This window comes from Rhinopithecus roxellana, chromosome 15 (genome assembly GCF_007565055.1).
Source record: "Rhinopithecus roxellana isolate Shanxi Qingling chromosome 15, ASM756505v1, whole genome shotgun sequence".
Taxonomy (NCBI): domain Eukaryota; kingdom Metazoa; phylum Chordata; class Mammalia; order Primates; family Cercopithecidae; genus Rhinopithecus; species Rhinopithecus roxellana.
This window is the reverse complement of record NC_044563.1, coordinates 2,911,444-2,939,090: the sequence shown is the minus strand read 5'-3', so window position 1 is coordinate 2,939,090 and position 27,647 is coordinate 2,911,444. Positions and strand designations below refer to the sequence as shown.

At 46.7% G+C, this 27,647-nt stretch overlaps 2 protein-coding genes and 2 pseudogenes across 2 annotated transcripts; 1 reads left to right on the top strand and 3 right to left on the bottom strand.

Annotated features, from left to right (window-relative positions):
* Positions 1–2,932: 2,932 nt before the first annotated feature.
* On the bottom strand, positions 2,933–4,918 carry LOC115893553 (thyroid hormone receptor-associated protein 3-like). Its single transcript, XM_030917768.1, has 4 exons — positions 4,838–4,918; positions 4,448–4,667; positions 3,876–4,360; positions 2,933–2,992 (listed from the first exon to the last, which is right to left on the bottom strand). The coding sequence occupies exons 1-4, from the start codon at positions 4,916–4,918 to the stop codon at positions 2,933–2,935; spliced, it is 846 nt and encodes a 281-aa protein (XP_030773628.1).
* A 6,743-nt stretch (positions 4,919–11,661) lies between these two features.
* On the bottom strand, positions 11,662–14,650 carry LOC104677160 (testis-specific gene A8 protein-like). Its single transcript, XM_030917767.1, has 2 exons — positions 14,579–14,650; positions 11,662–12,833 (listed from the first exon to the last, which is right to left on the bottom strand). Exons 1-2 carry the CDS (start codon positions 14,648–14,650, stop codon positions 12,066–12,068), a joined length of 840 nt encoding a protein of 279 aa, XP_030773627.1. The 3' UTR covers positions 11,662–12,065.
* Positions 14,651–14,730: 80 nt separating this feature from the next.
* Positions 14,731–16,000, bottom strand: LOC115893552 (annotated as a pseudogene).
* A 5,092-nt stretch (positions 16,001–21,092) lies between these two features.
* LOC115893551 lies at positions 21,093–26,712 on the top strand (annotated as a pseudogene).
* The last annotated feature ends 935 nt before the right edge of the window (positions 26,713–27,647 follow it).

Here is a 27,647-nt window from a genome sequence, read left to right as displayed (position 1 = left end):
CCCACCACCCATTGCTCTCTCATGCTCAGCCTCATCCACACACAGCAGCTCCCTCAAGACCCCAGCTCCAGCTCCAGCCCATGCCCCTTCTTCCCTTCTCCAGGGCACACCTGCCCTGTCTGTGCCAGCCCCCAGGGCAGGCACTGTGAGCTTTCCCCACAGCACAGCCCCGTCTGGCCATGCTCTATGAGTGCACAGAACTGGATTGCGGCAGGGGCTTCAGTGTCCTCCTACCTCCCTCACAACTCCCAAAACTGTGCCACACTGAAGGGTCTGCTGGCTCTGTCTGTACAAGGAGCAGACTCCTGAAGAGTCGAGGGCACCCAGATTTTACCCCACCCACCACAGAGAGAGAAAGAAAGCTGGGGTCCTGGCAGATTACACTTATCTTGGAGGAGGGCTCCTCTGAGCTCAGGGCAGTGGCCTCTACTCCCTGCCAGCCTGGGGCAGATACAAGTACATTCCACAAGCCCTCGGCATTTGGAGAAAACAGCAGGAAGCTGAAGCCGCAAACCCAGTGTCCTCAGGGGGTCAAAACCCTTGGCCTGAAATCTGTTTTCTCATTGCCTATCCACAGCAGGCATTCATTCTACACTGCCAGACCTGGGTGGATCATACGGGTACAAACAGATATTCTGTTTTTGTTTTGTTTTGTTTTGTTTTTGTCGTGACATTTGATAACGGAAAAATCCAAATTCTGCCAAAATATATTTAAAGAGGTTTATTCAGAGCCAATATGAGGGGCTGGGCTGGGTTACACAATCTCTAGAGGTCCTGAGAAAAGGTGCTTGAGATGGTCAGGTTACGACAGAAATTGCAGCTGAAATCATAAACCAATACAAGGAAGGTAAACATTGGTTCAGCCCAAAAAGGGAGCTTATAAATCATAGATGGGTTTTAGGCATTCTTTAGTTGACAGTTGGCTGAGAGTGTTAAGCTGTTATCAAAAGGCTTGAATTCAGTAGAGAGGAATGCCTAGACTGAGAGGCCAGGCTTACGGAGACCGTGGTTCTTATTTAACAGATGAATCCTCTTAGGCAGCACTCACAAAGTAGATGGCCAATGTCCCTTCTCAGACCTCAGAGGTATCAGGCTCTCAGCTAACTTCCCCTAGATCTAGGAAAGGTCTAGAAGGGAAAAGTCCTGGATCTGTTAATGGAGATTCTCTACAGATGCAAATTTTTGCCACAAAAAGACAGCTTTGTAAGGCCATTTCAAAATATGTCACAGAAATGTATTTTGGAATACAATGTTTTGATTTCCCCTCCAGAGTCTGCTACCTGTCATGTGATGTTACACCAGAGTCAGGTTGAAAAGTGAGTCACATTATATAGGGTTAATAAAAACTCATCTGATGAGATGTTATGGTTTGTAGGGTACAACTCCACAGGCCAGATAGGAATTTGGGCAAGAGAAGAAAGGTTGGAGTTTAGTCCTCATGTTCCTACCATAGCTCATTTCTCAGAGGTCAAGAGAGCGTCAGAAAAGAAGCTCAGAGGATTTAGAGGGCAAGGTCAGGGGTCCCTGGAGGACCACACTGAGGAGTCTGAGTTCAGAGGAAAGAGGTACATCAAGAGGCAGAGTTCATGGACAGATGAGAAGCCCTCGCCATAGACGACAGCCGTGTTGGGGAGCTAGGAACTTGGAGGCACTCCCCTTCACACTTCTAACCCGTGGTCAGTCCTGCAAGCAGGGAGTTGACGCATGCCCTGTGCACATGAAGAATCTGAGTGTCAAAGGACCTGTGTAAGACATATGGTTTTAAGGTGTTGGTGTAGTCGCCCAGTGAGTTTTCCTTGCCTTCTACCCAGACAGAGTTGATTGATCAAGATGGGGGAATTGCAATGGAGAAAAGGTTCAATTCATGCAGAGCTGGTTGAACAGGAGCCCAGAGTTTTATCACTCAAAACAATCTCCCCCAAAATTCTGAGACTGTGTTTTTTTTGTTTGTTTGTTTGTTTTAATAACTTGGCTGGGGGCCAGGGATGGGAGGTGCTGATTGGTTGGGTTGGAGATGGAATAATAAGGGGTCAAACTGGTTTATTCACGCTGTCTTCTGTTCCTGGGTGGAATTGCAGAAATGGTTGAACCAGATTTCTGGTCTAGATAACACCAGTTTATGCATCAGAATGCAGGGCCTGAAAAATAACTAGAGCCCCAATCTTAGGTTTTGCAACAGTGATGTTATTCCTACGAGCAATTGGGGAGGTCAGGAATTTTGTGAACTCTGTCTGCACCATTACTAAGCCATAATTTATCATCTTGTGGCTAATTTGTTTGTCTTACAAAGGCAGTCTGGTCCTGATATGGTTTGGCTCTATGTTCCCACCCAAATCTTACATTGAATTGTTATCCTCAGTGTCGGGGAGGGACCTGGTGGGAAGTTATTGGATCATGGGGGCGGATTTCCCCCTTGCGGTTCTCATGATAGTGAGTGTGTTCACACAAGGTCTGATGGTCTGAAAGTGTGAGGAACTTCCCCTTTGCTCTCTCTCTCCTGCTCTGTCATGATAAAGATGTGTGTTGCTTCCCCTTCACCTTCCACCTTGATTGTGAGTTTCCTGAGGCCTCCCTAGCAATTTGTACAGACTGAGTCTATTAAACTCTTTTCTTTATAAATTACCCAGTCTAACGTAGCTCTTTATAACAGTGTGAGGACAGACTAACATAGGTCCCCAGGCAAGAAGAGGGTTTCTTTCAGGAAGGGGCTGTCATCATCTTTGTTTCAAAATTAAAATATAAATTAAGTTCCTCCCAACGTCAGTTTGGCCCACACCCGGGAAGAAAAGGGCAGCTTGGAGGCTAGAAGCAAGATGGGGTTGTTCAGGTCAGATCCCTTTTGCTATCATAATTTTCCCAGTTGTAATTTTCGCAAAGGTGGTTTCACTGGGATACCGGTCAGACTCAGTGGAGTCAGTTCCAAGACTCATGCTCATTCTCCAATGTCAAGGAGGTTCTGTGCAGCCACATCAAGGATAGGAAAGGCCCTCGTCTGCAAAAAGAAGAGCAGAGCCCTTCATCATGGGCTAAACACGGCCTCAGTTCCTGGGCACCAGGTGAACTGACAGACATGGGGACCACAGGGGTTCTTCAACAGCAAAAACGATCAAGTTCCCAAGGTTTGGAGGGTCAAATCCTAAAAGAAGAAGGTATTTACCTCTGCAATGGCAAAACAGCAGGTGTCCTGGCTCTTTCTGAGCTTATGAGTGTCCTCAGATTATTTAACATTAAACATAATATTTTTGCACTCTAAGAAATACACAAAGTATTTTTTTACATAAATGTGAGGTATAAACAGTTGTCATCTACATGTCAGAGAAGGCCCCAGTGCCCTGGAGACCCGAGCTCTTTAGCAAGTAGGAGGTTGTGAATGGTGGCATCACTGCAAGACTGAGGCAAGTGTTATGAAGCAATTTGGAGCAATTTCTTTTGCAGGCAACTCCGACCTAAAAAGACAAAGAGCAGGAGGAGGGTGAAGAGAGAGAAACCCACCTGCACAGAGCCCCCCACGCCCACTGAAGCTGCAAATTCAGAGAGCAGTGAGGCTGAAGCCCAACACCATCACCCACTCATCCACACCAGTATCTGAATTTCTCAGACTCTGGCTCAGAAACATGGGTCAGTCCATTGAAGCCCCCAAAGAAAGACATGAAGATTTGAACAGGGAAGGAATATGTGAAGCTCACTCATCGCAAGGCGTCCCCAGAATGGAGCTGAGTTTGGCCTTGAAGGTTTGGAGAGGAAAACAATGTAGAAGTAGGAAGTGAGTCACGTGGGCGAAGCAACATATGAGTTATTTTAAAGGAAACACAATTTCCCTGGGGAAAGAAGGAACATAAATAGACACAAGGAAGTGACCATGTGTGTAGCAGGACCCTCAGGCAGGTATATAAATGGCCCAGGCTCAGGGGGCTCCACACCTGCACCTCCCTCTCACCTGCTCCTCTACCTGCTCCACTCTCAATCCACCAGAACCATGGGCTGTTGTGGTTGCTCTGGAGGCTGTGGCTCCGGCTGTGGGGGCTGTGGCTCTGGTTGTGGGGGCTGTGGCTCCGGCTGTGGGGGCTGTGGCTCTGGTTGTGGGGGCTGTGGCTCCGGCTGTGGGGGCTGTGGCTCCGGCTGTGGGGGCTGTGGCTCCGGCTGTGGGGGCTGTGGCTCTGGCTGTGGGGGCTGTGGCTCCAGCTGCTGTGTGCCCATCTGCTGCTGCAAGCCCATATGCTGCTGTGTGCCAGCCTGTTCCTGCTCCAGCTGTGGCTCCTGTGGGGGCTCCAAGGCGGGTTGTGGCTCTTGTGGGGGTTCCAAAGGGGGCTGTGGTTCCTGTGGAGGCTCCAAGGGGGGCTGTGGCTCCTGTGGGAGCTCCAAGAGAGGCTGTGGCTCTTGTGGCTGCTCCCAATGCAGTTGCTGCAAGCCCTGCTGTTGCTCTTCAGGCTGTGGGTCATCCTGCTGCCAGTCCAGCTGCTGTAAGCCCTGCTGCTCCTCCTCAGGCTGTGGGTCATCCTGCTGCCAGTCCAGCTGCTGCAAGCCCTGCTGCTCCCAGTCCAGCTGCTGTAAGCCCTGCTGCTCCTCAGGCTGTGGGTCATCCTGCTGCCAGTCCAGCTGCTGCAAACCCTGCTGTTCACAGTCCAGCTACTGTGTCCCCGTGTGCTGCCAGTGCAAGATCTGAGGCTCTAGTGGGAAACCTCAGGTAGCTCCTAAAGATCTGTGCTTCCCAACAAGTGACTACCCCTGAAGCACATCCCCCTCTGGATCTGAAAAATGACTCCCTTGGCTCAGGGCCTTTTTCCAGCCCTTGAGGAAATGGAATGAACCACTCCCTGCCCATGCCCTGTAAGGATACCCCAAGACCCAGGCACTTTTGCTCCTCCTTCCTACATGTCCCCATATGTCTGAGCCAGACCGCACTGGGGGCGGCCCTCATGCCAAACAAGAGCCTGGAATTCCCCTTCTTGATAATTCCATGAGAGACAGCCAACCCTTCTTTCCTGTGCCTGCCAGGAGCTCCATGGCATTTGCAGATGGATGTCCTGCAACCCAAGTGATCACATGTATCTGTGGAAATCCAAAATGGATCTGGGTACAGCACTAAATAAATTCTACAACCCTCAGCCTTGGTCTCACTGACTTTTCTTCCAGCCTCTGTCTCATTGACAAACTGGCCACATGTCCTTCCCCTCCCTCCCTGATTGCTTATTATTCCCACTGCTGTAACTGTGTGCCAGACCCAGCTCCCATTCCAGAAAGTTGTTGAACTGATTAATGAAGGAACCACTAGCAGTGTGTATGAATGAATGAAGACGAGTGAATGAATGAGTGAATGAGTGAGGATCTCTCATTAGTACACAGGGAGCCCCAGTTGCGTCTCAGTGGGATTCAGTCTGTCTTGGTTGGAATTGTGGACTCCTGCTTCTTCCCCATGGGAGAATATGTTTGGGGGAGAGAAGATCTTTGCCCTCAGTGCCTAGGAAGGGGTATAATGGGTGGTCTCTGTGTCCAACCAGTTCCCAGTTTGTGGGTCAAGCCAGGAAAGGAGGAAGCGAGACTAGAATCAGCTGTGTCCCTGAGATGCTCTGTAGGACAACACTGGAAACTGTGCTGCTTCAGAGATCCAAGACAGTGTAGTTGAACACAGGCTGAGGTGCACCCTCCATCTCTGGGCTCAGAGTGAGGAGGGAATCCAAGTGTCCACAGGCTTCCCAGCTTTGGTTTGGCACAGGGAGGAATAGAAGGGACTTTTTTCAGTCTGAAAAAGGGCATCTACCCACAGTAAACACCGTGATTAACTGCGGAAACCTGGATGTTTTCCCCTAAGATCAGGAACAAGAAAAGGATGTCCACACCCACCACTTCTATGCAACATTTCACTGAAGCTATAGCCAGAGGAATATGACAGGAAAAGAAAATAAAAGCCATCCAGGTAAGAAAAAAGGAAGCAAAACTAACTCTATTCATAGAAAACCTCATTTTGTATACAGAAGATGCTGAGGGACACACACACACAACTATTAGGGCCAATAACTGAGCTCAGCAGAGTGCAAGACACAAATACTACACACAATAGTCAGCTGTATTTCTATACAATAGCAAAAAGCAATGCAAAAACGATGCAAGGAAACAATAAAAATCCTAGCAACAAATGCAACCAAAAAAGTGCAAGACTTGGACACTTAACACTACAAAACACCACTGGAAGAAGTTAAAGAGGACCAAAGTAATGGGGGAAAAATCCCATGTTCATGTATTGGAAGACCTAATATTGTGAAGATTGAAACTCTCCGAAAAACAATTGTTCTACCAATTTAATGCAATTCCGATCAACATCTCAGATTTATTTTTTCACAAATTGACAAGTTGATCCTAAAATTCATGTGGACATTCTAGGGACCCTGAATAGCTAAAACAATCTTGAGAAATAAAAGCAAAGTTTGAGGACTTGTGTTTTCCAATTTCTAAATGGGCTGCAAAGCTACAGTAATCAGGACAGCATGGTTCTTACATAAGGATAGAAAGATGGATCAATGGAGTAGGTTTGAGGCCCTTGAAATAAAGACTCACGGCCGGGCGCGGTGGCTCAAGCCTGTAATCCCAGCACTTTGGGAGGCCAAGACGGGCGGATCACGAGGTCAGGAGATCGAGACCATCCTGGCGAACACAGTGAAACCCCGTCTCTACTAAAAAATACAAAAACTAGCCGGGCGAGGTGGCGGGCGCCTGTAGTCCCAGCTACTTGGGAGGCTGAGGCAGAAGAATGGCGTAAACCCGGGAGGCGGAGCTTGCAGTGAGCTGAGATCCGGCCACTGCACTCCAGCCTGGGCGACAGAGCGAGACTCCGCCTCAAAAAAAAAAAAAAAGAAATAAAGACTCACAAGACAGGAACAAAAGAGTTAGCTGAGCATCCAGTGTTCTGGCAACCTGGGGTCTGCCAGAGGAACTGGTATGTGTCTCACTTGACTCTAAGCACTGCTAGGCTGGTAGTCTTTCTTGGAAGCTACTAAAAAAAGATACAACCATCATGGCATATTAAAGCTCAGCTCCTAAGACAGTTGCCAGAGGGGAGAAAGATTATGGGCTTCTGAGAAGAGGTGTGGGAAACTTGCTTAGGGAATTCGAGATAACTAAAAAGCACACACACAAGCCCAAAGAAGACACCTACTCAGAAAAAGCTTGACAGGTCCTGGAGTCTCTAGCTGGACTGATTGGTGAAGGGCTTCCCCTGCACATAGCCAGTCCACAAAGATAGGGAGAGGTGGTTGGTTTTGTTTTTTTTTTTTTCACTCAAGTCTCAACAATAACAACAACAACAAAAATCACAAGGCGTACAAAAACAAAAACAAACCAAAACAAACAGGAAAACCAGAGTCTATCAAAGGAACAAAGAAACAAACCAAAAAACTCATGAAACCGAACTTAAAGACATGCAGATCTATGAGCTGCCTGACAAAAAATTCAAAATAACAGTCAGAAGATGATCAATGAGCAAACATAGATGAATGACTAGACGCAATCAGGAAAACAATGCATGATCACAAGGAGAATAACAACAAAGACACAGAAACTATCAACAACCAAACATAAATTCTAGAACTATAAAATACAACAACCAAACTGAAAAATGTACTAGAGAAGTTCAACAGCAGACTTGATGAGGCAGAAGGGTGCAGCAAACTAAAAGATGGAACATTAAAATCATCAAGTCAGAGCAGCCAACATTTAAACAGAATGAAGGAAAGTTAAGAGAGCCCAAGGGACTTATGGGAGGCTAGGAAGTGGAATAATATACACATAACGGGATTCTAAGAAAGAGAAGAGTGAGAAAAGGGGAAGGAACTTATTAGAAAAAAACAATAACCAAAGACTTCCCAAATATTAGGGAAAACATGGACATACACATTCAAGAAGCTTCAACCAGAATAAATCTAAAGAGACCCACACTAACTCACTTTATAATTAGAGTGCCATAATTCTAAGAAAAAGAATCTATAAAGCAGCAAGGGAAAACAACTCATCACACACAAGGGAGCTTTCAGGCAACTTTGTGGAGATGTCTCAGCAGAAACCTTGCAGGCCAAAAGGGAGTACGGTGGTATATTCAAAATGCTGACAGAAAAAAAAGCTATCAATCAAGAAAACTGGCCGCCAAAAATGAAGCAGAAATTAAGGTTTTCCCAGTACAGAAAAGCTAAGGAAGTTCATTATTACTAGACCTACTGTGCAAGAAATGCTAAAAGGAGTCCTCCAAGGTGAAAGAAAAAATACTAGACAGTAATATAAAAATAAAATTCCTCCAAAAAGATAAATACATAGAAAAATACAGCAACATGTATTAATGTAATTTTGGTACATAAATTCACTTTTAATACATGAAAAAACATAAAAATTAAATATAAAGCCACTTAGTGGATATATAACATGTAAACAAATATGTATTTTGTAACATCAATAACATGAAGTAGAGAGGGTGCAGCTATGTAGTAATATGGTTTTGTGTATGGTTCAAGGTAAACAGTTCTGGGTTTGAAGCAGAATGTCATTACTTTATTACATCTTATGTGATTACAGTGGTGACTACAAAGAAAAATGATCTCTGGATATTGCCCATATATACGTACAGAGCAACAGACAGAAGACAAACAAGGAAATAAAAGACTTGAACAGCACTATAGTGAAACTAGACCTAAAAGACATACAAAGATGACTCCACCCAACATTAGCAGAGTATACCTTTCTCTCAGGTGCACATGGAGCTTTCTCCAGGATAGACCATATGTCAGGCCACAATGTAAATTTCAACACATTTTAAATGTTGAAATGATATGGTGTTTTCTCCAAGCACAATGGAATAAAACTAGAAATCCATAGGAGAAGGAAAAACGGAGAATCCACAATCATGTGGAAATTAAGCAGGACACCCTTAACCAATGAGGCAAAGAAGAAGTCACAAGAGAAATACCTAGAGACAAATGAAAGTGAAAACACAACATATCAAAACTTATGGATGCAGCACAAGCAGTGCTGAGGTAGAAGTTTATAACTATAAATGCACACATTTAAAAAGAAGACAGATCTCAAGTTAATGACCTGCTGATGAAAAAAGGCAAATTCTGTCAAATATCTGTGGAGGTTTATTCTGAGCCAAATATGAGTGACCATGACCCAGGACACAGCCTCCAGAAGTCCTGAGATCATCACAAGGTGGTTGGGTTACAACTTGGTTTCATATGTCTTGAGGAACAGAAGTTACAGGAAAAACATAAATCAGTGATGAGCCCCTTTTCGCATGTATATTCGCCATTTGTGTATCTTCTTTGGAAAATGCCTACTTAAATCCTCCGCTACGTTTTTAATAGGATTGTGTGTTTGGGTACTAAGAGTTCTTTATGCCTAGATGCAAGTTCATTATCAAATACACTATTTGAAAGTAGCTTCTCCCATTCTGTTCGTGTCTTTTCATTTTCTTCATAGTGCTCTTAGAAGCACAAGAACTAGGCCGGGCGCGGTGGTTCACGCCTGTCATCCCAGCACTTTGGGAGGCCGAGATGAACGGATCACGAGGTCAGGAGATCAAGACCATCCTGGCTAACACAGTGAAACCCCGTCTCTACTAAAAATACAAAAAAAATCAGCTGGTGTGGTGGCGGCGCCTGTAGTCCCAGCTACTCATGAGGCTGAGGCAGGAGAATGGCGTGAATTCAGGAGGCGGAGCTTGCAGTGAGCCGAGATCGCACCCCTGCTCTCTAGCCTGGGTGACAAAGCGAGACTCTGTTTCAAAAAGAAAAAAACAAAAAAAGAAAAAGAAAAAGCAGCATAAAATCTATTAGTTTTGATGTAGTTAGTTAATCTAGGTTTCCTTTTTCTCTTTGTGCTTTTGGTGTCATTCTCTAAGAGCCATTGCATACTCCAAGGTCATAAGGACTTAATCTGTTTTTCCTCTCACAGTCCTCTAGTTTTGGCTTTTACAATCAGGTCATTGAGCTATTTTTTTCTGTTTTTGTCATGTTCATTTGTTTGGTATATGGTAAGAGGTAAAGGTTCAAATTCATTCTTTTGCATGTGGACATGCAGTTGTCTCAGCAGCATTGTTTGTTGAAAAGGCTCCTTTTTTCCCATGGAATTATTTTGTACTCTTGTTGAAAATCCATTGACCACAACTGTGAGGCTTTATCTCAAGGGTCTTGAATCTACTCCATTAATGCATCTTTCTATCTTTAGACAACCACCACGCTGCCTTGATTACTGTTTGCTTTGTAACCTATTTAGAAATTGGAAAGCACAGTCCTCAACTTTGTTTCTCTTCTTCAAGATTGTTTTAGCTATTTAGGATCCCTTGAATGTTTACATAAATTTTAGAATCAGTTTGTCAATTTCTGTGGAAAAGAAACCTGGAATGTTGATAGGAATTGCATTGAATTGGTAGATCAAGTTTTTTAGAGTGTTTCCATCTTCAGAGTATTAGGTCTTCCAATACATGAACATGGGATTTTTCGCCCATTTACTTTGGTCATCTTTAACTTCTTCCAGTGATATCTTATAGTGTTAAGTGTCCAAGTCTTGCAGTTTTTGGTTGCTTGTATTACTAGAAATTTTACAGTTTTTGACACAATTATTCCCTTACATCCTGTTTGCATTGCTCATTGGTAGTTGTAGAAACACAGCTGACTTTTGTGTATAGGAATTGTGCCCTGAACTCTTTTGAGCTCATTTATTGGGCATAATAGTTGTGTGTGTGTGTGTGTGTGTGTGTGTGTGTGTGTGTGTGTGTGTGTATCCCTTAGGATTTCCTACATACAAGATAAGGTTTTCTGTAAATAGAGAAACATTTCCTTAGTTTTTTCCTGCCTGGGTGCTTTTTATTTCATTTTCTTGTCATATTACTCTGGCTGTAGTTTCAGTGAACTGTTGCATAGAAGTGGTGAGTGTGGACACCCTTTTGATCTTAGAGGGAAACATCCAGGTTTTCACAGTTACGTATAGTGTTCACTGTGGGTAGATGCCCTTTATCAGGCTGAGAAAAGTCTCTTATGTTCCTCCCTGCGTCAAACCAAAGCTGGGAAGCCTGTGAGTGGTCAGAGAACACTTGGATTCTTCGTCACTCTGTGCCCAGAGAAGGAGGGCACACCTGAGCCTGTGCTGGGCCATACCATCTTGGGTCCCTGAAGCAGCACAGTTTCCAGTGTTGTGCTACAGAGCATCTCAGGAGCACAGCTCATTCTAGTCTCACTTACCCCTCTACGTACTTGACCTTCCCTCTGGGGCCTGGATGGGCACAGAGACCACCCTTTATACCCTTTCCTAAGCACTGAGGGCAAGGATCTCCTTCTCCCCCAAACATATCCTCCCATGGGGAAGAAGCAGGAGTTCACAATTCCAGCCAAGACAGACTGAATCCCACTGAGACGCAGCTGGGACTCCCTGTGTACTAATGAGAGATCCTCACTCATTCACTCATTCATTCACTCGTCTTCATTCATTCATACACACTGCTGGTGTCTCCTTCATTAATCAGTTCAACAACTATTTCTGGAATGGGAGCTGGGCCTGGCACACAGTTACAGCAGTGGGAGCAATAAGCTATCAGGGAGGGAGGGGAAAGACATGTGACCAGTTTGCCAATGAGACAGAGGCTGGAAGAAAAAAGTCAGTGAGATCAAGGCTGAGGGTGGAGAATTTATTTAGCGCTGCACCCAGGTGCATTTTGGATTTCTACAGATACATGTGATCATTTGGGTTGCAAGACATCCATCTGCAAATGCCATGGAGCTCCTGGCAGGCACAGGAAAGAAAGGCTTGCTGTCTCCCACTGGAATTGTCAAGAAGGGGAATTCCAGGCACCTCCTGGCATGAGAGCTGCCCCCAGTGCAGTCTGGCTCAGACATGTGGGGGCATGTGGGAAGGAGAGGCAAAAGTCCCGGGGCTTGTGATACCCTTATAGAGAATGGGCGGGGAGTGGTTCATTCCACTTTCTCAAGGGCTGGAAAAAGAAGCCCTGAGCCAGGGGACTCATTGCTCTGCTCCAGAACAGGATGTGCTTCAGGGGTAGTCACTTGTTGGGAAGCACAGATCTTCAGGAGCTACCTGAGGTTTCCCACTAGAGCCTCAGATCTTGCACTGGCAGCACACGGGGACACAACAGCTGGACTGGGAGCAGCAGGGCTTGCAGCAGCTGGACTGGCAGCAGGATGACCCACAGCCTGAGGAGCAGCAGGGCTTGGAGCAGCTGGACTGGCAGCAGGATGACCCACAGCCTGAGGAGCAGCAGGGCTTGCAGCAGCTGGACTGGGAGCAGCAGGGCTTACAGCAGCTGCACTGGCAGCAGGATGACCCACAGCCTGAGGAGCAGCAGGGCTTGCAGCAGCTGGACTGGCAGCAGGATGACCCACAGCCTGAGGAGCAGCAGGGCTTGCAGCAGCTGGACTGGCAGCAGATTGACCCACAGCCTGAGGAGCAGCAGGGCTTGCAGCAGCTGGACTGGCAGCAGCAGGGCTTACAGCAACTGCACTGGGAACAGCCACAAGAACCACAGCCCCCCTTAGAGCCACCACAGGAGCCACAGCCACAGCCTCCCTTGGAGCCCCCACAGGAGCCACAGCCTCCCTTGGAGCCCCCACAGGAGCCACAGCTGGAGCAGGAACAGGCTGGCACACAGCAGCACACAGGCTTGTAGCAGCAGACGGGCACACAGCAGCTGGAGCCACAACCCCCACAGCCGGAGCCACAGCCTCCGGAGCAGCCACAGCAGCCCATGGTTCTGGTGGGTTGAGGGTGGAGCAGGCAGATGAGGTGGTGAGAGAGAAGTGCAGGTGTGGAGCCCCCTGAGCCTGGGCTCTGTATATATCTGTCTAGGGGTCATGGGGTGCACATGGTCCCTTCCTGGTTCTTACTGATGTCCTCTCGTTAGGGAACTTGTGTGTCTTTTAAAATAAAAATACTGTGTTGCCTCATGACACACTTCCTCCTTCTGCATTGTTTTCCTGTCAACACCCTCTGGGCCCAAATCCTCCCCTCTCAGGACCCCCAGGATTGAGTGGAGCCTCCTTTGTTGCTGCCTCTGCCCTCAGACCCCAGCCTTCTATCGCTGTTCTAGAAGGATTCCCCTTACCAGTGTTTTAAATGGTTTCTTTGTCTCAGTGTTTCTACCATGCATACACTCTGGGCTCTTCTGGTTCAGGAGTGAAACTCAGCATAGCCAAAGTCTTGTTCTCCACCAGGTCTGAGGGCAGGAGACTGCTGACAGTGTCTCTGCCCCTCCTGCCGTTCTAGAGAGCCCAGCTCCCCCAGGATCCGGTCCGCCTGTCAGCCCCCTGACTGTTCTAGCTGCTTCTTCCCTTCAGTGTGTCAGCAGCTTGACTGGGAGCAGCAGGGCTTGCAGCAGCTGGAGTGGCAGCAGGATGACCCACAACCTGGGGAGCAGCAAGAGGGCTTCCAGCAACTGCACTGGGAGCAGCCACAGGAACACAGCCCCCCTTAGAGACACTATGGGAGTCACAGTCCCCCGCTTGGAGCCCCCACAGGAGCCACAGCCCCTCTTGGAACCCCCACACTCTGTCTGTGGCAGGTTGGAGACTTTCTGTGTTCATCACACATCTTGATTTTGAGAGGCATGGCTTCCTTTGAGATGTGTGTGTTCCTCTTCTCCTCTGTAATACAATTTCCAGTGTGTGTGACTGTCTGTGCGTGTGTGTATGTGAGTGTGTGTCTGTGCGTGTGTGTGTATGTGTGTGTCTGTGCATGTGTGTGTATGTGAGTGTGTGCGTGTGTCTATGTGAGTGTGTGTGCGTGTGTGTGAGACAATGGAGATTCCGCTCTGACTCAAGCACAGAAAGTTCCCAGAGACCATTGCTCTCATCACATCAATTAAAATGAGCCAGATAAACCCCAAAGCATCCACCAGGGCACAGAGAGTTTTACAACCCACCAGAGGCGAGGACACAGATAAACTCCAAGGAACTGAGCTCCGGGGAGTGCTGAGCCCTTCCCGGGAGAGACGAGGCCCTGGCTGCTGCCAGGCCTGCGGGGATGGGAAGGTGCAGACTGCACCAGGGCAGGGAGAGGCCTGCTGGACATCAGAGGAAACGCGAAGCCATGCCCGAGGGCTGGTGTGTCAGACAAGAATCCCAGATTCCTAGAGTCCAGGTCCACGAACACCTGCCACCTCCTCCCAGGGTTCTCTTTGGGGCTTCGGGCGGGAACTCCCTAATGCCCAGGCAGGGAGGACAGTGGGTCTGAGACCCGGGAGGTCGTGAGGTTCCTGCCAGGTACGGAACCAGGCGCTGCCCTCTAGAAATGAGCGGGGCAGGAGAGCTGAGGACCTCCCCACAAGGCGTCCAGTCACTCAACCAGGAAAGCCGGACAGGAAGGAGAGCTGGGAGGGGCCCCAAGCATTGCATGCCTTTAGAGAGCATTGAGAAAGATAGGGTTGCAGGAAGCAGGGGCAGAAAAGTGAAGGAGAGAAAAGGGAATTCGCAGCGCCCAATTGCTTGATGGGGACAGAGCCCTGGGGAGCACAGGTGGTGAGAACAATGCCCCGAGGGGAAGAGAAAACAGGGGCAGAAGGCTGGGGTCTGAGGCTGGAGCAGAAACAGACCGGGTTCCACTCATTCCTAGGGATCCACAGAGGGGAGGACTTGGACCCTGAGGATTTAGAGTGGAAAACCATGTAGGAGGAGGAAGTGTGTCACAAGGAAACACAGTATTTTTGTTATTTTAAATGACACGCAAGTTTCCTGGGAAAGAACTTTAGGAGGAACAAGGAAGGGCCCCTGTGACCCACCTGACCCCTAGACAGGTATATAAAGAGTCCAGGTTTGGGGGCTCCACACCTGCACCTCCCTCTCACCTGCTCCTCTACCTGCTCCACCCTCAATCCACCAGAACCATGGGCTGCTGTGGCTGCTCTGGAGGCTGTGGCTCCGGCTGTGGGGGCTGTGGCTCCGGCTGTGGGGGCTGTGGCTCTGGCTGTGGGGTCTGCAGCTCCGGCTATGGGGGCTGTGGTTCTAGCTGCTGTGTGCCTGTCTGCTGCTGCAAGCCTGTGTGCTGCTGTGTGCCAGTCCGTTCCTGCTCCAGCTGTGGCTCCTGTGGGGGCTCCAAGGGAGGCTGTGGCTCCTGTGGGGGCTCCAAGGGAGGCTGTGGCTGTGGCTCCTGTGGTGGCTCTAAGGGAGGCTGTGGTTCTTGTGGCTGTTCCCAGTGCAGTTGCTGTAAGCCCTGCTGCTGCCAGTCCAGCTGCTGCAAGCCCTGCTGCTCCTCAGGCTGTGGGTCAATCTGCTGCCAGTCCAGCTGCTCCAAGCCCTGCTGCACCTCAGGCTGTGGGTCATCCTGCTGCCAGTCCAGCTGCTGCAAGCCCTGCTGCTCCTCAGGCTGTGGGTCATCCTGCTGCCAGTCCAGCTGCTGCAAGCCCGGCTGCTCCTCAGGCTGTGGGTCATCCTGCTGCCAGTCCAGCTGTTCCAAGCCCTGCTGCTCCTCAGGCTGTGGGTCATCCTGCTGCCAGTCCAGCTGCTCCAAGCCCTGCTGCTCCTCAGGCTGTGGGTCATCCTGCTACCAGTCCAGCTGCTCCAAGCCCTGCTGCTCCTCAGGCTGTGGGGCATCCTGCTGCCAGTCCAGCTGCTCCAAGCCCTGCTGCTCCTCAGGCTGTAGGTCATCCTGCTGCCAGTCCAGCTGCTGCAAACCCTGCTGCTCCCAGTCCAGCTGCTGTGTCCCCGTGTGCTACCAGTGCAAGATCTGAGGTTCTAATGGGAAACCTCAGGTAGCTCCTGAAGATCTATGCTTCCGAACAAGTGACTACCCCTGAGGCACATCCTGTTCTGGAACAGAACAATGAGTCCCCTGGCTCAGGGCTTCTTTTTCCAGCCCTTGAGGAAGTGGAATGAACCACTCCCTGCCCATTCACTGTAAGGGTATCCATGCCCCTTGTACTTTGGACCCTCCTTCCTACATGCCCCCATATGTCTGAGCCAGACTGCACTGCGGGGGGGGCTCTCATGACAAGCAAGAGCCTGGAATTCCCCTTCATGATAATTCCATGGGAGACAGCAAACCTTTCTTTCCTGTGTCTGCCAGGAGCTCCATTTGCAGATGGATGTCCTGCAACCCAAATGATCACATGTATCTATGGAAATCCAAAATGCACCTGGGTGCAGCACTAAATAAATTCTACACCCTCAGCCTTGGTCTCACTGACTCTTTTCTTCCAGCCTCTATCTCATTGGTAAACTGGCCACATGTCTTTCCCCTCCCTCCCCGATGGCTTACTACTCCCACTGCTGTAACAGTGTGTCAGGTCCATCTTGCATTCCGGAAACAGTTGTTGAACTGATTAATGAAGGAGACACCAGCAGTGTGTATGAATGAATGAAGACGAGTGAATGAATGAGTGAATGAGTGAGGATCTCTCATTAGTACACAGGGAGTCCCAGTTGCGTCTCAGTGGGATTCAGTCTGTCTTGGTTGGAATTGTGGACTCCTGCTTCTTCCCCATGGGAGGATATGTTTGGGGGAGAAGGAGATCTTGGCCCTCAGTGCCTAGGAACGGTTATAATGGGTGGTCTCTGTGCCCATCCAGGCCCCAGAGTGAGGGTCAAGCGTGTAGAGGGGGAAGGGAGACTAGAATGAGCTGTGCTCCTGAGATGCTCTGTAGGACAACACTGGAAATTGTGCTGCCTCAGGTACCCAAGACGGTGTGGCCCAGCACAGGCTCAGGTGTGCCCTTCTTCTCTGGGCACAGAATGACGAAGAATCCAAGTGTTCTCCAGCCACTCACGGGTTTCCCAGCTTTGGTTTTGCACAGGGAGGAACAGAAGGGAATTTTCTCAGCCTGATAAAGGGCATCTACCCACAGTGAACACTATACGTAACTGAAAACCTGGATGTTTCCCCATAAAATCAGGAACACGGAAAGGGTGTCCACACTCACCACTTCTATGCAACATTTCACTGAAGCTATAGCCAGAGTAATAAGACAAGAAAATGAAATAAAAAGCATCCAGGCAGGAAAAAACTAAGTAAAAGTTTCTCTATTTACAGAAAACCTTGTCTTGTAGGTAGAAAATCCTAAGGGATACACACACACACACACAGACACACACACACACACACACACACACACACACACATTGTGCCCAATAAATGAGCTCAAAAGAGTTCAGGGCACAATTCCTATACACAAAAGTCAGCTGTGTTTCTACAACCACCAATGAGCAATGCAAACAGGATGTAAGGGAATAATTGTGTCAAAAAGTGTACAACTCTTAGGAATACAGACAACCAAAAAGTGCAAGACTTGGACACTTAACACTACAAGACATCAATGGAAGAAATTAAAGAGGACCAAACTAAATGGGGGGAAAATCCCATGTTCATGTATTGGAAGACCTAATATTGTGAAGATTGAAACACTCTAAAAAACTTGATCTACCAATCCAATGCAATTACATCCCAGATTTCTTTTCTGCAGAAATTGACAAGCTGATTCTAAAATTTACGTAAACATTCAAGGAATCCTAAATAGCTAAAACATTTTTGAAAAAGAAAAATAAAGTTGACAACTCATGTTTTCCAATTTCTAATGGGCTACAAAGCAAACAGTAATCAAGGCAGCGTGGTGGTTGTCTGAAGACAGAAAGACACATTAATGGAGCAGATTCGAGACCCTTGAGATAAAGCCTTTCAGTTGTGGTCAATGGATTTTCAACAAGAGTACGAAATAATTCCATGGGAAAAAAGGAGCCTTTTCAACAAGCAATGCCACTGAGACAACTGGATGTCCACATGCAGAAGAATGAATTTGGACCTTTACCTCTTACCATATACCAAACACACAAACAAGACAAACACGGAAAAAAATAGCTCAATGGCCTAACTGTAAAAGCCAAAACTGGAGGACTGTGAGAAGAAAAACAGGTTAAGTCTTTATAACCTTGGAGTGTGCAATGGCTCTTAGAGAATGACACCAAAAGCACAAGGGATAAAAGGAAAAACTAGATTAAACAACTCTATCAAAACTAATAGTTTTTATGCTTCTAAGAGGACTATCAAGAATATGAAAAGACACTGATGGAATGGGAGAAACTACTTTCAAATCATATATTTGATAATGAACTTGCATCCAGACATAAAGAATTCTTAGTACTCAAACACAAAATCCCATTAAAAACATAGCAGAGGATTTAAACAGGCATTTTCTGAAGATATGCAAATGGCTAATAAGCTCGTGAAAGGGGGCTCATCACTGATTTATGTTTTTGCCTGTAACTTCTGTTCCCCAAGATATATGAGATCAAGTTGTAGCCCAACCACCTTGTGATGACCTCAGGACTTCTGGAGGCTGTGTTCTGGGCCATGGTCACTCACATTCAGCTCAGAAAAAACCTCCACAGATATTTGACAGAGTTTGCCTTTTTTCATCAGCAGGTCATTAACTTCAGATCTGTCTTCTCTTTAAATGTGTGTGTTTACAGTTATAAACTTCTACCTCACACTGCTTTTGATGCATCCATGAACTTTGGTATGCTGTGTTTTCCCTTCCATTTGTCTCTAGGTGTTTCTCTTGTGACTTCTTCTTTGCCTCATTGGTTAAGAGTGTGCTGTTTAATTTCCACACGGTTGTGGATTTTCCATTTTTCCTTCTCCTATGGATTTCTAGTTTTAATCCATTGTGCTTGGAGAAAACACTGTATAATTTCACATTTAAAATTTGTTGAAATTTGTTCTGTGGCCTGACATATGGTCTATCCTGGAGAAAATTCCATGTGCACCTGAGAGAAAGGTATACTCTGCTGCTGTTGGGTTGGAGTCATCTTTGTATGTCTTTTAGGTCTAGTTTCACTATAGTGCTGTTCAAGTCTTTTATTTCCTTATTCTTCTTCTGTCTGTTGCTCTGAACATATATATGGAAAATATCCAGAGATCATTTTTCTTTGTAGTCACCACTGTAATCACATAAGATGTAATAAAGTAATGACATTCTTTTTCAAACTCAGAACTATTTAACTTCAACCATACACAAACAAAACCATATTACTACATAGCTGCACCCTCTCTATTTCATGTTATTGCTGTCACAAAATACATATTTATTTACATGCTATATATCCACTAAGTGGCTTTATACTGAACTTTTGTGTTTTCATTTAAATTTCACACAAAAAAAGTGAATTTATGTGCCAAAATTACATTAGTACATGTTACTATATTTTCTATGTATTTACCTTTATTGGAGGAATTTATATTTTTATATGACTGTCTAGTATTCTTTCTTTCACCTTGAAGGTCTCCCTTTAGCATTTCTTGCAGAGCAGGTCAAATAATAATGAACTTCCTCAGCTTTTATTTACTGGGGAAACCTTAATTTCTGCTTAATTTTTGATGGACAGTTTTCTTGACTGTTGGTTTTTTTTCTGTCAGAATTTGGATTTATCATCCTATGCCAAGACCAGCTTGATTGGGGAAACTCTAACCCAGCGGTGCTAGAGGAATTAAAGACACAAACACAGAAATATAGAGGTGTGAAGTGGGAAATCAGGGGTCTCACAGCCTTCAGAGCTGAGAGCCCCAACAGAGGTTTACCCACATATTAATTAACAGCAAACCAGTCATTAGCATTGTTTCTATAGATATGAAATTAACTAAAAGTATCCCTTATGGGAAATGAAGGGATGGGCTTAATTAAAGGAATAGGCTGGGCTAGTCAACTGCAGCAGGAACATGCCCTTATGACACAGATCGCTCATGCTATTGTTTGTGGCCTAAGAATGCCTTTAAGCAGTTTTCCCCACTGGGCGGGCCAGGTGTTCCTTGCCCTCATTCCCGTAAACCCACAACCTTCCAGCTTGGGCGTTAGGGCCATTATGAACATGTCACAGTGCTGCAGAGATTTGGTTTATGGCCAGTCTTGGGGCCAGCTTATGGCCAGATTTTGGGGGACTTGCTCCCAACAATCCTACACCCTTCTGGCCTGCAAAGTTACTCCTGAGACATCTGCAGACAGTTGCCTGAAAGCTCCCTTCTGTGTGATGAGTTGTTTTCCCTTGTTGCTTTATAGATTCTTTTTCTTAGAATTCTGGCACTCTAATTATAAAGTGAGTCAGTGTGGGTCTCTTTAAATTTATTCTGGTTGAAGTTCTTTGGGCTTCTTCAATGTGTATGTCCTTGTTTTCCCTAATATTTGGGAAGTCTTTGGTTATTGTTTTTTCCAATAAGCTCTCTTCTCCTTTTCTCACTCTTCTCTTTCTTGGAATCCCATAATGTGTATGTTAGTTTACTTCCTAGCCTCCCACAAGTCCCTTGGACTCTCTTCACTTTCCTTCATTCTTTTTAAATGTTGGCTGCTCTGACTTAATGATTTTAAATGACCTGTCTTTCAGTTTGCTGCACCCTTCTGCCTCATCAAGTCTGCTGTTGAACCTCTCTAGTACATTTTTCAGTTTGGTTATTGTATTTCATAGTTCCAGAATTTGTTTGGTTGTTGTTTATCGTTTCTGTGTCTTTGCTGTTATTCTCATCATTTTTGTGCATTGTTTTCCTGATTGCATCTAGTTGTTCATCTGTGTTTGCTCATTGATCATCTTCTGACTGTTATTTTGAATTTTTTGTCAGGTAGCTCATAGCTCTGCATGTCTTTAAGTTCGGTTTCTGGAGGGTTTTTTTTTCTTCCTTTGATAGGGTCTGGTTTTCCTGTTCCCTTTGGTTTGTTTTTGTTTTGTATGCCTTGTGATTTTTGTAGTTGTTGTTATTGCTGAGACTTGAGTGAAAACAACAACAACAACAACAACAAATATCTCTCCCTATCTTTATGGACTGGCTTCATGCAGAGGAAGCCCTTCAACAGTCAGTCCAGCTATTGACTCCAGGAACTCTGGTACCTGCCTGCGGAGCTGAGCTTTAATATGCCATGGTGGTTGTATCTCTTTTCAGTAGCTTCCAAGCAAGACCACCCGCACAGCAGTGCTTGGAGTCAGGTAAGACACATGCCAGTTCCTCAGGCCGACCCCAGGTTGCCAGAACACTGGATGCTCAGCTGACTCTTTCGTTCCCTTCTTGAGGCAGGGTCTCCAAATTCCTCTCAGTTGCACAGCACCAGGTTGGATGGGGGAGGGGAAAGGATGAACATGCAAAATTCCACAAGCATTCTCACCCCTTTCCGTAGAACACGGTTTTCGGTTGGTCTTGATGCTGTAGCTTCTCAACAGGGATCTCGCAGTGGTATTCTGCTGTGTATATTGTTGTTAACTAGGTGGCTCCATGGGAGAACGAGGGCCTGAAATTCCCTTATTTGCCATTTTGCTGGCACCTTTCTATTAGGTTTTTAAAATGTAATCCAAACAATGCTTCATATAGTAATGTGATTTCTCATATATATATATATATGTATGTATATATATATAAAACCATGCAGCACGCAGAGATTTTCTCTTTTTAACATGTTCACTAGTTTTACTTTTGTGGGCTACTGCGTTTTCTGTCATGCTGAGAAAGACTAGTGAATTGCAATGTTATTAAAATATTTCTTTTTGTTTTCAATTATTTTATATTTTTGGTTTTTGTGTAAGTCTTTATACCACTCGTAACACATTTTTATAGTAAAGATAGGGTAAGGATGTAATTTTAATTTTATTAGACCTTACATAATTGTTTTAACTTCATTTAGGTCATAATATTTTATTCTTACCAATTTTAAATGCTGCCATTAGCATGTGAAAATTCCCCTACTTGTTTCTCTGTCTGGTGTTTCTATTCATTTGCATTTATCTGTTGGATCTCCATGTACTTGTGTAAAGGTGGCTGAATTATCATAATTGTAAAAGATGTTTTTATATTTGGTCCCCTTTCACTTTAGCATTTTCCTGGCTATTTACTCATGTTTTTTGCTTGTTTGTTTGGGTTCTTTTCCTGTAGAGACAGGGTCTTCCTCTGTTTTCCAGGCTGCAGTGCAGTGGCATGATCATAGCTCACTGTAACCTCAAACTCCTGGGATCAAGCAATCCTTCTGCCTAAACCTCCCAAGTTGCTGGGACTACAGGTGCACGCTACCATGCTTATAACTTATTGCTCACACTGCTGTAACTGTGTGCCAGGCCCAGCTCCCATTCCAGAAATATCTAAGAATTTTATTGTAGAGATGAGGTCTCACCATATTTCCTTCACAGGTCTTGAACTCCTGGCTTCAAGCAAATCTCCCACCTCAGCTTCCCAAAGCCTTGGGATTACAGGGGTGAGCCACTGTACATGCCCATCCTGCTTATTTTCTCCATATGAATGTTTTAATTTGTATATCTAGTTTTAAAAGTCTTCTTAACATTTTTGTTTGGATCACATTAAATGTATAAATTGATTTGTAAAGAATTGACTTAATTATAGTAATATTGAAAATCCTATCAAATAAACATTTTCTATTCACTTATTCCTAATGTTGTTTCTGTCAGCATTTCAAAATTCTCTCCACACAGATGTTCAAAGACATTTTTATTAAAACTTTTATTGAAGAAGAATTTCACAAAGAAAATGCACATAAGATGACAGATTGAAGTTTTGCAAACGCAACCATGTGTCAGCAGCACCCAGATTTAGAAAAAGACATTGCCAGACTCTAGAGCTTTCTCTGAGTCCCTTTCCATTCTCTCCTCCCAAGAAGACCATCCCGACCCCGCGGCATCCATCAAGTGGTCTTTTTCATGCTTCACATAGGAGTTGAAGGAGATTTATTCTGAGCCAAATAAGAGTGACCATGGCCCAGGACACAGCCTCCAGAAGTCCTGAGATCATCACAAGGTGGTTGGGCTACAGCTTGGTTTCAAATGTCTTGAGGAACAGAAGTTACAGGAAAAACATAAATCAGTGATGAGCCGCTTTTCACACGCGTATTCGCCATTTGTATGTCTTCTTCGGAAAATACCTATTTACATCCTCTGCTAAGTTTTTAATTGGATTGTGCATTTGAGTACTAAGAATTCTTTATGTTTGGATGCAAGTTCATTATCAAATATATGATTCAAAAGTAGTTTCTCCCATTCTGTTGGTGTCTTTTCATTTTCTTAATAGTGCTCTTAGAAGCATAAAAGTTATTAGTTTTGATGGAGTTAATCTAGTTTTTCCTTTTATCCCTCATGCTTTTGGTGTCATTCTCTAAGAGTCATTGCATACTCCATGGTCATAAGGTTTAACTTGTTTTTCTTCTCACAGTCCTCTAGTTTTGGCTTGTACAATTAAGCCATTGAGCTATTTTTTCTGTTTCTGTCATGTTCAGTTGTTTGGTATATGGTAAGAGGTAGAGGTCCAAATTCACTCTTTTGCATGTGGACATCCAGTTGTCTCAGTGGCATTGGTTGTGGAAAAGGTTCCTTTTTCCCATGGAATTGTTTTGTACTCTTGTTGAAAATCCACTGGCCACAACTGTGAGGTTTATCTCAAGGGTCTTGAATCTACTCCATTGATGCATCTTTCTATATTTAGACAAGCACCACTCTGCCTTGATTACTGTTTGCTTTGGAGCCCATTTAGAAATGGGAAAACCTGAGTCCTCAATTTTATTTTTCTTTTTCAAGATTGTTTTAGCTATTTAGGATTCCTTGAATATTTACATACATTTAAGAATCAGCTTGTCAATTTCTGCAGAAAAGAAACCTGAGATGTAATTCCATTGAACTGGTAGATCAATTTTTATAGTGTTTCAGTCTTCACAATATTCTTCTTCCAATACATGAACATGGGATTTTTCCCCCATTTACTTTGGTCCTCTTTGACTTCTTCCAGTGATGTCTTGTAGTGTTAAGTGTCCAAGTCTTGAATTTTTGGTTGCTGGTATTCCTAGGAATTTTATTCTTTTCAATAGAATTGTTCCCTTATATCCTGTTTGGATTGATCATTGGTGGTTGTAGAAACACAGCTGACCTTTGTGTATAGGACTTGTGCCCTGAACTCTGTTGAGCTCGTTTATTGGGCATAATAGTTGTGTGTGTGTGCGTGTGCGTGTGTGTCCCTTAGGATTTTCCACATACAAGATGAGGTTTTCTGTAAATAAATATACTTTTGCCTAGTTTTTTCCTGCCTGGGTGCTGTTTATTTCATTTTCTTGTCATATTACTCTGGCTATAGCTTCAGTGAAATGTTGCATAGAAGTGGTGGGTGTGAACATCCTTTTCTTGTTCCTGATCTTAGGGGGAAACATCCAGGTTTTCACAGTTACATATAGTGTTCACTGTGGGTAGATGCCCTTTATCAGGCTGAGAAAATTCCCTTATGTTCCTCCCTGTGCAAGACCAAAGCTGAGAAGCCTGTGAGTGGTGGAAGAACATTGGATTCTTCGTCACTCTGTGCCCAGAGAAGGAGGGCGCACCTCAACCTGTGCTGGGCCACACCCTCTCGGGTCCCTGAAGCAGCACAGTTTCCAGTGTTGTCCTATAGAGCATCTCAGAGACACATCTCATTCTAGTCTAACTTCCCCCTCTCACCGCTTGACCACCACTCTGAGGCCTAGATGGGCACAGAGACCACCCATTATACCCCTTCCTAGGCACTGAGGGCAAAGATCTCCTTCTCTCTCAAACATATCCTCCCATGGGGAAGAAGCAGGAGTGCACAATTCCAACCAAGACAGACTGAATCCCACTGAGATGCAGCTGGGGCTCCTTGTGTACTGAGAGATCCTCACTCATTCACTCATTCATTCACTCGTCTTCATTCATTCATACACACTGCTAGTGACTCCTTCATTAATCAGTTCAACAACTGTTTCTGGAACCGGAGCTGGGCCTGGTACACTGTTATAGCAGTGGGAGTAATAAGCTATCAGGGAGGGAGGGACAGCACATGTAGCCAGTTTACCAACGAAAGAGAGGCTGGAAGAAAAGAGTCAGTGAAACCAAGGCTGAGGGGTGGAGAATTTATTTAGTGCTGCACCCACGTCCATTTTGGACTTCCATAGATACATGTGATCATTTGGGTTGCAGGACATCCATCTGCAAATGCCACAGAGCTCCTGGCAGGCACAGGAAAGAAGGGTTGGCTGTCTCCCATGGAATTATCAAGAAGGGGAATTCCAGGCTCTTGCTTGGCATGAGGGCCGCCCCCAGTGCAGTCTGGCTCAGACATGTGGAGGCATGTGGGAAGGAGTGGCAAAAGTCCCCGGGGCATGTGATACCCTTAAAGGGAACGAGCAGGGAGTGGTTCATTTCACTTCTTCAAGGGCTGGAATAAGACGACCTGAGCCAAGGGACTCATTGTTCTGGTCCAGAACAGGATGTGCTTCGGGGTAGTCACTTGTTGGGAAGCACAGATCTTCAGGAGCTACCTGAGGTTTCCCACTAGAGCCTCAGATCTTGCACTGGTAGCACACGGGGACACAGCAGCTGGACTGGGAGCAGCAGGGTTTGCAGCAGCTGGACTGGCAGCAGGATGACCCACAGCCTGAGGAGCAGCAGCAGGGCTTACAGCAACTGGACTGGGAGCAGCAGGGCTTACAGCAGCTGGACTGACAGCAGGATGACCCACAGCCTGAGGAAGAACAGCAGGGCTTGCAGCAACTGCACTGGGAGCAGTCACAAGAACCACATCCCCCCTTAGAGCCCCCACAAGAGCCACAGCCCCCCTTGGAGCCTCCATAGGACCCACAGCCTCCCTTGGAGCCCCCACAAGAGACACAGCTCCCCTTGGAGCCCCCACAGGACCCACAGCCCCCCTTGGAGCCCCCACAAGAGCCATAGCTGGAGCAGGAACAGGCTGGCACACAGCAACACACAGGCTTGCAGCAGCAGACGGGCACACAGCAGCTGGAGCCACAGCCCCCACAGCCGGAGCCACAGCCCCCACAGCCGGAGCCACAGGCCCCACAGCCGGAGCCACAGCCCCCACAGCCGGAGCCACAGCCCCCACAGCCGGAGCCACAGGCCCCACAGCCGGAGCCACAGCCCCCACAGCCGGAGCCACAGCCCCCACAGCCGGAGCCACAGGCCCCACAACCGGAGCCACAGCCCCCACAGCCGGAGCCACAGCCCCCACAGCAGGAGCCACAGCCTCCCGAGCAGCCACAGCAGCCCATAGTTCTGGTGGGTTGAGGGTGGAGCAGGTAGATGAGGAGGTGAGAGAGAGGTGCAGGTGTGGAGCCTCCTGGGCCTGGGCTCTTTATATATCTGTCTAGGGGTCATGGGGTACACATGGTCCCTTCCTGGTTCTTACTGATATTCTCTCCTTAGGGAACTTGTGTGTCATTTAGAATAAAAATACTGTGGTGCCTCATGACACACTTCCTCCTCCTGCATTGTTTTCCTCTCTACACCCTCTGGGCCCAAGTCCTGCCCTCCCACAACCCCCAGGTATGAGTGAAGCCTCCCCTGTTCCTGCCTCTGCCCTCAGACCACAGCCTTCTATCGCTGTTCCAGAAGGATTCGCCTTACCAGTGTTTTAAATGGTTTATTTGTCTGTGTTTCTATCCATGCACACACTCTGGGTTCCTCTGGTTCGGGAGTGAAATTCAGCACGGCCAAGGTCTTGTTCTCCACCAGGTCTGGGGGCAGCAGGCTGCTGAACAGTGTCTCTGTCCCTCCTGCCATTCTGGAGAGCCCAGCTCCCCCAGGCTCCGGTCTGCCTGTCAGCTCCCTGACTGTTTTGGCTTATTCTTCCCTTTGGGGAGTCAGCAGTTGTACTGGCAGCAGGATGACCCACAACCTGGGGAGCAGGAACAGGGCTTACAGCAACTGCACTGGGAGCAGCCATAAGGACCACAGTCCCCCTTAGAGCCACCATAGGAGTCACAGCTCCCCTTGGAGCCCCCACAGGAGCCACAGCCCCCCTTGTAGCTCCCACATTCTGTGTCTGTGGCAGGTTGGTGACCTGCTGTGTTCATCACACATCTCGATTTTGAGAGGCGTGGCTTCCTTTGAGACGTGTGTGTTCCTTTTCTCTTCTGTAATACAACTTCAAATGTGTGTGAGTGTGTGTCTGTGCGTGTGTGTCTATGTGAGTGTGTGTGCGTGTGTGTCTATGTGTGTGTCTATGTGAGTGTGTGTGCGTGTGTGTGTGAGACAATGGAGATTCCGCTCTGACTCAAACACAGAAAGTCACCAGAGACCATTGCTCTCATCACATCAATTAAAATGAGCCAGATAAACCCCAAAGCATCCACCAGGGCACAGAGAGTTTTACAACCCACCAGAGGCAAGGACACAGATAAACTCCAAGGAACTGAGCTCCGGGGAGTGCTGAGCCCTTCCCGGGAAAGACGAGGCCCTGGCTGCTGCCAGGCCTGCGGGGATGGGAAGGCGCAGACTGCACCAGGGCAGGGAGAGGCCTGCTGGACATCAGAGGAAACGCGAAGCCATGCCCGAGGGCTGGTGTGTCAGACAAGAATCCCAGATTCCTAGAGTCCAGGTCCACGAACACCCGCCACCTCCTCCCAGGGTTCTCTTTGGAGGCTTTGGGCGGGAACTCCCTAATGCCCAGGCAGGGAGGACAGTGGGTCTGAGACCCGGAAGGTCGTGAGGTTCCTGCCGGGTACGGAACCAGGTGCTGCCCTCTAGAAATGAGCGGGGCAGGAGAGCTGAGGACCTCCCCACAAGGCATCCATTCGCTCAACCAGGAAAGCCGGACAGGACAGGAAGGAGAGCTGGGAGGAGCCCCAAGCATTGCATGCCTTTAGGGAGCATTGAGAAAGATAGGGTTGCAGGAAGCAG

What these genes read in the sequence shown, in the direction of transcription:
- LOC104677160 (XM_030917767.1), bottom strand. Translation starts at nt 14,650, where the DNA reads ATGGTTTTCCACTCTAAATCCTCAGGGTCCAAGTCCTCCCCTCTGTGG. An exon ending in CTAGGAATGAGTGGAACCCG is followed by an intron (nt 12,834 to 14,578) that starts GTCTGTTTCTGC and finishes CATGACCCCTAG; the next exon opens with ACAGATATATACAGAGCCCA.
- LOC115893553 (XM_030917768.1), bottom strand. Translation starts at nt 4,918, where the DNA reads ATGAGGGCCGCCCCCAGTGCGGTCTGGCTCAGACATATGGGGACATGT. An exon ending in GGCTTACAGCAGCTGGACTG is followed by an intron (nt 4,361 to 4,447) that starts GCAGCAGGATGA and finishes ACAGCCTCTCTT; the next exon opens with GGAGCTCCCACAGGAGCCAC. An exon ending in ATTTATATACCTGCCTGAGG is followed by an intron (nt 2,993 to 3,875) that starts GTCCTGCTACAC and finishes TTCTTTTTGCAG; the next exon opens with ACGAGGGCCTTTCCTATCCT.